Source organism: Austrofundulus limnaeus, unplaced genomic scaffold (genome assembly GCF_001266775.1).
Source record: "Austrofundulus limnaeus strain Quisiro unplaced genomic scaffold, Austrofundulus_limnaeus-1.0 Scaffold123, whole genome shotgun sequence".
NCBI lineage: Eukaryota > Metazoa > Chordata > Actinopteri > Cyprinodontiformes > Rivulidae > Austrofundulus > Austrofundulus limnaeus.
The window spans coordinates 191,999-204,790 of NW_013952525.1; the positions used below are offsets into that span (position 1 = coordinate 191,999).

The 12,792-nt window shown below is 40.4% G+C and overlaps 1 protein-coding gene across 1 annotated transcript in view; it reads right to left on the bottom strand.

Moving 5' to 3' along the window:
* Nucleotides 1-12,792, bottom strand: part of zfyve16 (zinc finger, FYVE domain containing 16) — a 35,653-nt gene that overhangs the window by 6,223 nt on the left and 16,638 nt on the right. The window contains exons 5-15 of the mRNA XM_014015098.1: nucleotides 7,854-8,030; nucleotides 7,631-7,761; nucleotides 7,256-7,469; nucleotides 5,896-6,018; nucleotides 5,653-5,808; nucleotides 5,354-5,578; nucleotides 5,133-5,215; nucleotides 3,662-3,766; nucleotides 3,381-3,531; nucleotides 3,207-3,287; nucleotides 2,961-3,123 (exon numbers count right to left, since the gene is read on the bottom strand). Coding sequence (XP_013870552.1) covers nucleotides 2,961-3,123; nucleotides 3,207-3,287; nucleotides 3,381-3,531; nucleotides 3,662-3,766; nucleotides 5,133-5,215; nucleotides 5,354-5,578; nucleotides 5,653-5,808; nucleotides 5,896-6,018; nucleotides 7,256-7,469; nucleotides 7,631-7,761; nucleotides 7,854-8,030 — 1,609 coding nt within the window. The remainder of the gene's footprint in view (nucleotides 1-2,960; nucleotides 3,124-3,206; nucleotides 3,288-3,380; nucleotides 3,532-3,661; nucleotides 3,767-5,132; nucleotides 5,216-5,353; nucleotides 5,579-5,652; nucleotides 5,809-5,895; nucleotides 6,019-7,255; nucleotides 7,470-7,630; nucleotides 7,762-7,853; nucleotides 8,031-12,792) is intronic.

Below are 12,792 nucleotides of genomic sequence, written 5' to 3' on the forward strand. Positions count from 1 at the left end.
GGGTATACTCACAACACTAATAAGTTGCATGCAAATATGTGATCAATACTACTAATACAAAAAGTAAAACGTTAGCTCATGCTAGCCTGATTTCTACCTACATAATCTATGATCTTTCTCACAAATCCATCAGGATTATCTTTAAGCACCTTTAAGACTACATAATAATAAGAATTAGAAAAAAATATGTCAGACTAGGTCAGATGTACTGGTTTTATGAAATTCTGTATAAACTATAGCCAGTATTTTTTCTTGTGCACGAAAATGTTTTTTTCTTCAATCCTGAAGTGTAAAAATGATAAGAAATAATAAAATTAACAATATATTTTTTAGGTTTATGTCACCTCCACTGGCAATAAAGCTTCACAAAAAGGCTTTGAAAAGGCCCATGGACCACCATTTGATAATCACAGCTATAGCTTATTTTGTGGCTCTGGACACATTTTATTAGTGAGCCCTGGAGCAGAAATGGCTCTTTTGACTGTAAAGGTTGCAGATCCCTGCCCCAGACGCTCCAGATCTAGAAGCTGCAAATGACCAAATGTTTTCAGCCAAACTTTCCACACACTACTGTCGTCAGACATGTTTTAGATTTAATCATTTATATTTTTCCTGCATCTCTACTCGTGCACAATGCCAGTTTTGTTTTGTTTACTGCTTCTGCTGACCAGAAAACACTGGTGAGTTGTATGAGCCGGAGGTTTAGGTTAGCTAACGGTGTTGGCTGTTCTGAATCTTCATGCAGGTGTCTTTTGCTCGTCATATCCAAAGTAAAAAATATTTTTTGTAGAACGAGATGGGAGGTGGGACTGTGGCTGTCCGATCCGTCCTGGTAGCACAATCCGTACTGTCAGCTCATTTGTGCTAAATGATAGACTTCTTGAATGTGCTGGATTTAGGAAAAAATACTGATAATAATTATTTCTATACTTACGGTAATTATAAAGGTGTGTTAAATAATATTCTGAGGACAGTTTTAATATTGTAGACATTTTGATTAATAAAATATAGATTGACGATGCGTACATATTTATAATAACTTGCAGACTATTTTCTAGGCAATTATGTTATAACTCGTCTTATTTTCATTTTATTTTTTTCCTGGAATAAAAATCCACAGCTGTTGCAAACGTTGCCTTTTCTATGAAACATTGCAGGTGATGAAAGACTGAAATCCAATGAATTCTGTCATCAGTTTAGCGAAATGCTACATGCTAAAAACAATGTTTCCGGGACAGTACTGATCGGGCAGCCACAGGGACGACTCAGTGACTCCAAACTGAGAGAAAGTTCTGCTTTCTGGGTCAGCTGAAGCCTCCTCTGGGTGATTCTTACAGCATCTCTGAAGTACAAGTAGAGCACCATCTAGTGAGCTAATATTAAAATCTAAACTAGTGAAGGGATAGAGGTAAAAAGAGAACCATTATTGAGAAGAATGCATTATTTGTAATGAACATGGGGTTGATAGTTGCACCTATAATGTATTTCAATGTTCCTCTAAAGAACACAAGTGTGTAGTAAAGTTACTGTGAGGGGAGAATTTTAAAATAATTTTAGGCTTTTTCAGAACGTTTAAGGACTGTACAATAATAATAATGATAATAATAAACATGGACAAAAATTCATGTGCGGCTGATTATCCTCCAAAGGACAAAAATAAAGTTACGATGAGCAAAGTTGTGGGTATGGATAAGTCATGGCTCAGTACAACAGGACAACAAAACAAACTGCTAAGTTTAGGGTTTTAAACAGATCAAAATTCTCCCAGAAGCAGAAAAATAAAATAAAATAAAACATATAAAATATATAATTGGTACAATGCAGGAGTGTAACCTGTAACTTTAACATAAAATGAAAAGCTACATGACAGTTTTTCTCAGTCGTTTTCATCCAGTCTTTACCACACAATCCAAGCAAAATGATATCAGGAATATCAAATAAACACAGGGTTCCTACAGTTTAAGGCAAGTTAAATTTAAGACTTAAGACTTTTTAATGCCAAGTGAAATCAAATTTAAGACCAATTTCACAATAAACACAAATGACAAATAAACTAAAACTGTGGCAGAAACTCATGAATCAAATTTTTTGTGGTTGAAGTATTCAAATATTGCTAATAGACCAATTGTTTTTATCCACATCTGACTGCTATTTTGTCAAATATAACAAAAAAAAAAATACATTCTTAACAGTCAGTTTTAAACTTAATTTAATTTCAGGAAATCCTCTAATGACCAACAATTTGGAGTTTCAGGACCCACAGTGGATTCTCAACCCCAGTTTGCTGTATATGAAACCTTAAAATGCATGTGACATAAAATATTTGTAAGAAATATGAATGTGTTTTTGGAAAAACATTATTAACATATTAAAAAACAAATTTCACATTGCTCAGATGAACAGTTGTTGAGATATTTACTTTTTAAGGATCCACAGGAACCCTGTAAACAGATCATAGATCATTTCAAAAAGTGAATTATATGACATAGATAATTGCCATACAGGCAGTCATGTCATTCTCCACAGTTGGGTGACTCGTAGGACACTAGTCTACACAGCTGATCTGAAACAAGCAGGTCTCTGGGCTTGTGCCTGTTCTTCCATCAGCCATTTATGTTTTGATGTAGAAAACTTTAAATATCAGTTTCCTCTGCTTCTGTTGTTCAACAAAATGTGTGTCAGCTTAGATGGAAGCAGTGGTCTTTTGTTGTGTACTTAAATGTACTCGTGCCAAACGTCTGTATCATAATGTGTACAAATAAATATACCATTACACCCTAAATGTACGCACAAACAGGTTCCTACGTTGTTTGAAACGATCAAATAAGTCTTTGTGTCTGATAACTTCAAAGAGCTGCTCCTTCAGTGTTCTCTGAGGTGACACATAAATGTGACAGAGCTTGTCTTACTGTTACTCATAACTCGTCCACTTACAGCGCGTCCATGTAAACAGATGTTACCTGGAGTTCACAGGTGAAGTCCAGTCAACCCAGCGGATCGTGACATTCTCTCGGACCTCCCCGCCGTCGTTCCTCCCGCAGGGTATGTGGAAGTCAGTCTGCTCCCTCAGGGCTGAGCGCAGAGACTCCATAGTCTCTGGAGGGATCTGAACCATTAACCCATCTGAAAAACAATATAAAGACAAGCATTTGAGACCTGCTCCATTTCTCCTTATCGACATTCCAAACAGAGATGAGTTTAAGTACCTTCAACAATGCTGGACTTGGCGATGAAGCCAGAGGAGGCTTTCAGTGCTCCATTAAACACAACAAAACTGGCTCCAGTCACTGTCAGAATAAACAGACCACCAAACACATCCATAAAGGACATCACTTTAAAGAATTCTAACGGCTCACTGTCATTTGATGAAGAACACGCACCTGTGCGAGTCTTCCCCGGCATGCTGTTGGCCTGCGTCTGATAGTTTCCCTCCTCGTTCTGGAGACACACCAGGTGAGAGTCGGCCTGGAGGCTGAAACTGGCTCCGATGCTGATGACGTGCTCGTTGGATGAATTCACTACCTTCTGCACCTGGAAAGACAAAGCCATCACAGCTGCAGGTTTGCAGGTGGACCTTTTGTGTGGTTTCAACCAGTCCCAGGTGGAAAACAGTCAGGAAGAAGAGACATGTAGTGCAGAAAGGTAAACCTCTCTCACTCACTTCACTGAAGCTACTTTTGGGGATATCGATGTAGCTGTGGCCCATCTCCATGTGGATCCTCAGGCCCTCGACCACTGGTAGACTGTACTGATAGTTTCTCAGATCCTGAAGGGGAAAATACACATCTGAAAATCAGAAATTATTTTCATCTTTCTTCCATGACAGTGTTCACTCAAAGCACCAGCTCTGCTTTAGGAGCGGCACTAACAGCTGAATCCAGTTTTTACAAATCAAGCAGATTTCAAGAGATCAGAGTAACTCAATAAACAATAAAACATCCAGTATCAAGGCTGTTTCTGTGGTCAAACATCTTTAAAGGGATCCATGATTAGTTGTAACATTAGACTTTATTTGATAAACATATATTTTAACTGTAAAATAAAGACTGTAAAAATACTGTAGGCTGCTTAGTTTTTATAATTTTTAAACTAAGTTTAAAAATATATTACACGAATGGGGCCATTTTATTTACACACAAAGCATTCTGGGTAAACGATGACGTGGATAGGTCCTCGATGCGAGGCTGCTAGCGAGCTATATCCACCCTGAAGGTTAATCTTGGACAATATCTGATGATCGACTCTTTTAAATGAAACCAGAGAGCGTTGACAGAGAGGAGAAGGTAGAAATGACTCAGCCTGTAACTGAAAATATGGAAGGAGGACAACAGAGCTGCTTCATGGAAGAAGAACCTCAGCTTAGCCTGTTAGCTTTAGTGTTAGCCCCGATGCTATCACCATATAAATGTATTAGCTCAGCGCTACACATTCTCCTCTCGTCACTGAGGTCCTCCATCCACATGACAGAGAGGGGAACACAAAAATGACTCAGCCTGCAACTGAAAATATGGATGGAGGACCTCAGTTTAGCTTGTTAGTTTGTCGCACTAGCACCGAGCAAATATATATAAGGAAATATAGCATCGGGGCTAACGCTAAAGCTAACAGACTAAGCTGAGGTTCTTCTTCCATGAAGCAGCTCTGTTGTCCTCCATCCATATTTTCAGTTCCAGGCTGAGACATTTCTACCTTCTCCTCTCTGTCAACGCTCTCTGGTTTCATTTAAAAGAGTCGATCATCAGATATTGTCCAAGATTAACCTTCAGGGTGGATATAGCTCGCTCACACCGAAGACCTATCCACGTCATCATTTACCCAGAATGCTTTGTGTGTAAATAAAATGGCTCCGTCTGTGTTAAGATATATTTTTTAAAAATGTACAAAACTAAACAGCCTACAGTATTTTTAGTCTTTATTTTACAGTTAAAATATATGTTTATCAAATAAAATCTAATGTAACAAACTAATCAGGGATCCCTTTAAAAACAATTAGGAGTTTTGTTCACAAAGAGAGGTTTTCTGCAGTTCTACAGTCCCACAGCAAAACCTGTCCAAAGTATTTTTGTTTCATTTCAGTGTGTGCTGGTCAGTCTTCACTACAGAGCACAGCCTGCCTGAACTGTGGTACTTACTGCCAGTAAATTCATAATGGTGTGCCCCGTTTCTCGATACACAGAGTTCCGAAAACGAACACTGAACAACGTAGTTGGATACACTGGAAAACAAAAAGTTATTACATTATTTTATACTTATAACACATTTTAAACAGAATGTTTTACCCGAAGGGCAGAGCAGCTGAATATAAACCCATGACATGAAAACACCACAGCTGCACTGTCAGACAAATACACACCATCATACTCGGCTCCGAGCCGTAGCAGCAGTCTGAGTGGGAAGACTTTGGCCCAGGGGACCTCCAGTTTCTGGACAAGAAGACCAAACAGGAAAGACTGTGGTGGGAGCGAGAGGCCGTCCAGAGCTTGACAGGTGGGAGGGAAGAACAGCATCCCTGCGTGATCTTTACTGCCCAGGAAACTGTGGGTGAATGTCACGTTATCCAGCTCTTCTACAAACTTCCCTGGAGCACAAAAGCAGTTTCACAGTTTGTGGACGTCGGAACAAATGTCTTTTGAAACCGTCTGCAGTGCATACCTTTCTGAGCATCTTGGTAAATGCTGACATAAAGTGAGAAGAGGTCCCTCGGAAGAGTTTTCTCTCCTGGCAAACACTCCAACATGAACACCAACTCTTTCTGACCCAGAGCCTGAAGCCCAATAGAACCGAAGCACCAACACTGCCTGCTGGAGTCTGATCGGTTCAAAAACAACACAAGTTCAAAGGTGACTCACTTTCAGGAAGACAAGTCAAGACTCTGATGCCGTTTCTTCTACTCACAGGCAACCAGTTTGACGTTGACTAGCAGGTTGGCGTTCAGGACAAACGTCAGAGGACGAGGTCCTCCCTCCTCCAGTAGGTGCAGGATCTGACAGGGAGCTGGACTCTCCTCAACCAAAACATCTAAACATCAAACCCAGAACACTTCATTCAAGACTGAGACAACAAAGATACACGGTCCACAGAGCAAAACATTATGATGGGTCAACAAGAAAAAAGTTATAAATGTCAAGTCAAGAGGCACAAAAAGTTTTCGTTCCTCACATTTTATTTTATGCTACCAGTGGAACTTTCATTGTTCTTATTAACAACTATTTTATCACCATTTACTGAAAGACAAAAGGTGGGTAATAATGGTTTTGCATTCATCTGTCCATAATGTTAGCAAAATATCTCATAAACCACAAGACAGATTTAAATAAAACTCAAAGTCAGATAACTGCTCAAGGGGCCAACAGCTCAGGGGCCACAGTTACCCCTAATTTACACTATATGCAGTTCCACTACGTCGCGCTGTGGTCCGAACTCTGCAGCAAATATGCAACCATTATAATCAATGAGAGTATTTACACTGGCTCTGCACGGTGGAGCAGAGCGGCGGTGAGTGGACGGCAATCTGCCAAAATTAGATCTGATCCTATTTTTGCCGGATGCCGGAGCTGCTCCGGAGTCAATCCACAAAGATCACGTCGCACAACTCCGTATTTTCGAAATAAACCACCAAAAGCAGATTAATTTTGTTACAATCCCAGCTACACTATTAAATTTATGGATATATTTCTACACAAATGTTGTCGAAATGTATGATTCTGTTTGGGAAGCAGGTGGCAACATGTAGCGTGCAGTATATATTTACACACATGATTCACATGGATTTTACTTTGAAATCAGAAGTTTCAAAAAGATGATAGCGACTAGCTCTGACACATTTATCACTGAGTTTATTGCGTGATCTCACATTTCCTGCACACGCTTCTCGTAACTCCTGTTTCACAGCGGACTGGACCTGAGCGGACGCTGTATAAACTGGGGCACAAACAAACGTCTGTGAACTGCGCAGCGGAGCGGAAGCGCATCTAGTGTAAATTAGGGCCAACAGCTCAGAGGCCACAGTTAATGAAAGTAGGGTTGGTGGTTTCATACTGTGGTATGAAAATCACCTGTGTCCTGGTATGTTTGGTAACAGGACTGTGATTCTTTAGACCCTGTGGACTGGAAGGACGCGTTTGTGGACTGAGCTTGCTTTTCACAAATGCCAACATATATATTACTGGAGAGTTTGGTTTGACTGACGTGTGTTTCACAAAGGAGCCATTTCCTTTGTTTTCTGATTTTGTTACCAGGTGAGAGATACACACACCTCCATTGTCCTCTCCAGTGCTGATGAGCAGTGGAGGCAGCTCGTCCTCGTTTTCTGGCAGCAGGCTGGGACTCCTCTTTACTGAAGAACCCATTCCAGAAAGCAAGCTGTAATCCCAGGGTCCAGACACTGGAGGTCGGACCACCTCTACAGCTCCAGAGGCATCAGGGGTAGAAGAGCTGCCAACTCCAGGGTCTGACCCAGAAGAGCCAGGCTGAAATCACACAAACAGTTTCTCTTACCTCTACAGACATATTATTTCTGACAACAAAAAAAACTCTATACCCGTCAGCCACCATCAAGATATTAAAAAAAGATTAAACTGTCGAAAACAAGAGGCACTGGCATGACAGCTATGCAAAAAGTTCATCTCACCGTTTCTGGATCTGGACTGAACTCCTGGGAGCTCCGGCTGCTCATCACTGACAGCTTGGTTGTGTCTGCCACCTCTCCGTTGGGCAAGATGCCGTCGGCAAACCACACGCGCTTTTGTTCACGTGGACAAGCTGATAACACGCAGAGAAAAACACGAGGAGTTCAGGAAAGCGTGCCAAGAATCAAAGTGTGGATAAGGAACAGAATCTCTGAGCACCAGTACCATCATTATTTGGGTGCTTGAGAACGGACACTGGGACCATGACTGTTGGAGGTGGAGAGTTCAGAGTGCCAGCAGCTCGAGCCTGCTGCAGAGGAGGGATGGTGCTGCAATACTCGGATGGAACGTTAGGGTTTGGACTGGGACCAGTAGGACTCATTGTCCGCTCATCCTTCTGGGCTGAAACACAGAGATGTCATTAGAAGTTTCCCTTTTAAACTCAGTTTATTTACTGCTCTCACAAAACAACATGAAGTGTGTTTTTTCATAGACTTTAAAATTGTAAGATCTAAACTTTCAATGTTTTAATGACTTTTAAATGGACCAATGAGGTCAGTAGGCTTTTGGGAACACACACAAGGACAACTTGAAATATTAAAGTAATGCCTTCACAAAACTTCAACAAGATGTGAGACGTCAAATCTCGCAGTTGTAATTTGAGAATCTTTTTCTAACTAGTCATAATCAAAAGAGAAGTTGAGGGGTATAAATCCTGATAAGTCTGCAGTAGACGTCACACACAAACAGAATCATCACAGACAGGTTGGCTGTGTCCAAATTCAGAGGCTGGGTCCTTCCAAGGCCGAATTTGTTGTCCGCTTACATCACAGCACCACGCCGGAGGCTGTCCAAATCTGAAGACTCCTCTCATGCGGCCGACAAATGTGTCCTTCTTTTGCCCCGATTTGAAGGATGGGTCCGACGGATCCTTCTAGGCCCACCATATCCCATAACGCATTGCAGGCCGACCAGTGATTTTATTCTGATCATAATGGCGAACGAAGCGAGAGAAAGGAATACAGTTTTAAATAATAATCTGGCGGTATAAAAATTAAAAGTTTCAAGAGGTTGTATTGTTCATGCTTTTGTCATATAGACAGATTTTTAAATTTTATTCATCAGCAATAAAACAAGCTGGTATAGAGAAATAAACACGCACCGATGGCAGGTCCCTTAGTTCTTCAAATATTGCCTTTAAGCCGATTTTGTTGTTTTGTGATATGAACAACGCTAATATATTTATATTTTTCTAATTTCGATCAAATTTTGCTTCTGTTTAGCGTTGTCACAGATGCCAGGTGACAAGACGTATGCTAGAGTAAGGACGGGAGGCTAGACTGTCCAAATTCACAGCCACCTTTTTTCTGGCCTTCGTGGCCTACCAAGGACCTGGCCCACCAAGTCCTTCGGAGGACCCAGCCTCTGAATTTGGACACAGCTATTGTCAGAATGGATGTTTACTTTTAGTTAGGAATGTCTCGATCCAGATGTTTTGGCTCCCGATACAATCTGATTTTTGAATGATTAGTCTTTCCAATATGATCCGATACCGATCCGATAGCTTTTTGTTAAATTTCTTTCTAAGTGACAAGGTTGGTAGTATTAAAGTGAGCCCTGCTGTTCCCACCACGAGAAACATCCAGTTTGCAGATTTTGCAAGATGCAGTTTCAGTATCATTGTTTTCCATTGAAAAGTGTTCCCACACTGTGGACATGGTTGCATACTTGTGTGTGTCTTGACTTCTTAACGGCAGTTGTAAAGCACAATGATGCTGAAAACTGTTGCAAAAACTGGATCGGCCCGATCACATGACTAAACCTGATTCTACCCGATTTTCAAAAAGTGACCATATCTGCCACCGATACTGAGTATCTGATCGGGACATCCCTAATTTTAGTTGATGACTGAGGAGTTGGAGAAAGAGAAAAATCTGGTATTCCTGTTGTCACCAGAGGAGAAACGTTATTTACAAAGTTAATCACAAAAAGACCACGATATTTTACAAAAGATGTTGGAACGTGTCTACACTGCCAATGAGAACTCCCTCCTGGTCATCACAGTCATGGAGAGCTGCTGGGTCTCCTGTGCATAACCAAACTTCTTCCATGTGTTCTTTTACTATCTTTGTCTTTTTTATTTAATTTGTTTTGTCATTTTTATTGGAACAGTTGTAACATTGGCTGTATTTTCACAGCCTCAGCTAGCAGCAGTAGATGCTGCTCAGAGATCAGTTCACTGCAGCCACTTTAAATAAAAAAACACAAAGTTCTGACCAATCACAAAAGGCTTGACCCATAGAACTGTTAAAACTAGTTCTGATTGGGGTCTAAGTAGGTGGTAAAAGAAAACTACAAAATTTTCATCACACACCCACATCAGCGAGATATGAGAATAGGCTTTCTTACTGACTATAAATCAGTGTGGGAGGAACATCATGAAACATTCGTTTTGTTTCTGATGGCCATTAAAATGTGTAAAAACAAGTTGTTTGTAAAACTGGGGCTGTTTGTATCTGTACACACAGGTTTTAAAGATGTAGTTGGATTGGGACATTTCTTGGTTCCACAGGCCCAGCTTTCTAAAAATATCCTGATCCAGTTCAGCTCTGGGTAGGACAGTTTCAGGTCATTATTTCAGGTCTGAGGTTTTAAAACCAAGAAGACCTGTAGTACAGTTGCATAGAACAGCTCTGAGTCATTATTTAAAGGTTTGGTTGTAAATTGCAAATTAATGAAATTATCTGTTTGTTGTTCTGATAAATCTCAGTAATCCAGGTAGAAAAAAAAAAGTTTAATCGGTCTTCTGGATGTTTTCTTTATGATGAAATGTTTTGTCTCTCTTCCAAAAGACTTCGTCAGTCTGAGGAGTTTCGGGTAAACCTTAAAAGGATTGCCTAGGTTTCACAATGGTGCCAGACTGTTTGTTCACATGCGAAAGAGGACCCTCAGTAATTAGTAAAGAATAAAATGAGATTATATGGTTGGTCTGGTTGCAGAGCTGGCTAGTAGGTGGAGGGATGAGATGGAACCAGCAAAACAGGAAGTAAGGTACGAGTGAATATTCAAAATAACACTGAATACTTACAAAAAGAAAATTGAAGTGTTCTCATTTAAAATGCCCAAGAAGTTAATTTTAGGACTTTGCAACACTTTAAAGCTTTAATAGAATCTATTAAGACCACATCTTGTCCATCACCATCTACTGTAAGATATCAAGAATCGGAGTGTTTTTCCCTCACAGAGCTCAGAAAGTGACGATTTGTTTGTGCATTTTTGGTGACTTTGTGTCAAATCTACTTTCAGGTGATCTACAATTAGATCATTCAGAAATAGAACAGAGGCATTAGCAAAAACCACACAAATGCACAACAGAGAACAATGAAGTCCGTTATAATGCCCATATAAAAGCTGTGTCACTACTGCAAAGACCAATTAGGGTCTGAAAAGCACCAAAGCAACTAGAAGTTAGTCTGACTTGAATTTATCAAATCACAATACTCCAACAGATTCCACCCTAACATTTCATTTGGAAAACAACATAAAACTGGTGTAAATTTAAAACAATAAATAAATAAATCACACAAATCGTCACCTCTAAACAGGCTTGTAGAGCAAATAGCTGCACTCCATCTGGACCCTTTGCTTCCACAGCAGAGATGAATGAAGGACAAACATGAGTTTCAGCAAAGCTCTTAATGACTCAGAGGTTTTCTCAGAGTCTTTTGGTTGCACTCGCAGGAAGTGCTGAAGCAGCATTTGTCTGAACAATATTGATTAAACATCATACAGCTTTATTGGTCGGGTGGATACTGACAACAACAACACTGTGGCTCACAAAAACACACAATCACAGCCACACAAGATTCAAACACACGACAGACATTATAGCTGTTTAAAGCCGTTATGAAGTTAAAAACAGAAAAGCAACAAAATAAAAACATTTGCAATTAAATGTGCAGAGAAAGAATGGGGCTGCATTCGGAGGGTTGAGAGAACCGTCATCAAAAACAAACTGAAAATGAGCATCAATAATCCCAGGGATGCTACAACTCCACACAAATTCAGAATCAATGAACAAACTTGAAACAGCTGCACATATTCTGAACACAAAGGCAGCACAAAGTTGTAAACAGTCCATTATTCATGACTTCTCTTACCTCACAGCCATCCTCCTCTCAACCAGACGACATCATAACAAGTCTGTTTCTCCGACTGACATCACACTAGTCACCACAGCTTATTCACAGGCTTAAATTTCCAGGAGTGTGCTGTTAGCATTAATAGGCTGTTAGCTGCAGGCTGCTCTGTGTGTGTGTGTGTGTGTGTGTGTGTGTGTGTGTGTGTGCGTGTGTGTGGCGAGCTTCTCCATGTTGACGTAAGCAGGGAGGAGAGGAAATCGCGACACACTGCGCCTCAACAACTGCAAGCTACAAAAGTAAACCACCTCTTTGTTTTATATTCGTACAGCGTGTGAGCATCACATGTCCACTGTTAGGCAGGTCCTTGGCCACGCACACACAGAGACACACACACACACGCACGCACGCACACACACCAAGGACAAAAGCCAGTATCCGCTGTAACTGTCGTCCCTCTTCTGCGTCCTCTTCATCTATCTCCCGTCTGTGCTGCAGTCTTTAAAAATGAAGAGGTTCTTCTGAACGTCACAGAGCCACACTGCATTTATTCTATTTTAACATCGAGATGGTTGTTTATATAAAAAGATAAATATTTTATTAACATTCAGAAGTGACACAAAGCTTCTTCATGTGGGATTCTTATGGTTTTTGATAACCTAAATATTCACTACTTGCAGGGTTAAAACTGTTCGGTTTTATTGCTAACTAGAGACTCCAGTTTATTTATGATTAGAGATCTTTACTATAAGATTTATAAGAACTTCTGTTAACTTCAGTCAACCAATCAAGCAGAGACAAAATATTATCTGTTGATGATCCAGCTTTATAACATCACTACATGTACATTCTGCTACTTGGATATTTCACCACACGGCTGTGAGAGATTTTCAAAGCAAGGAGATCATTGAAATGAAGTTTAAATATGTAAAATATGGGTGTGTGTTTGAGGCGGCACGGTGGCTCAGTTGGTAGAGCTGATGCCTCTCAGCAAGAAGGTCACTGGTTCAAATCCCGGTCCGGGG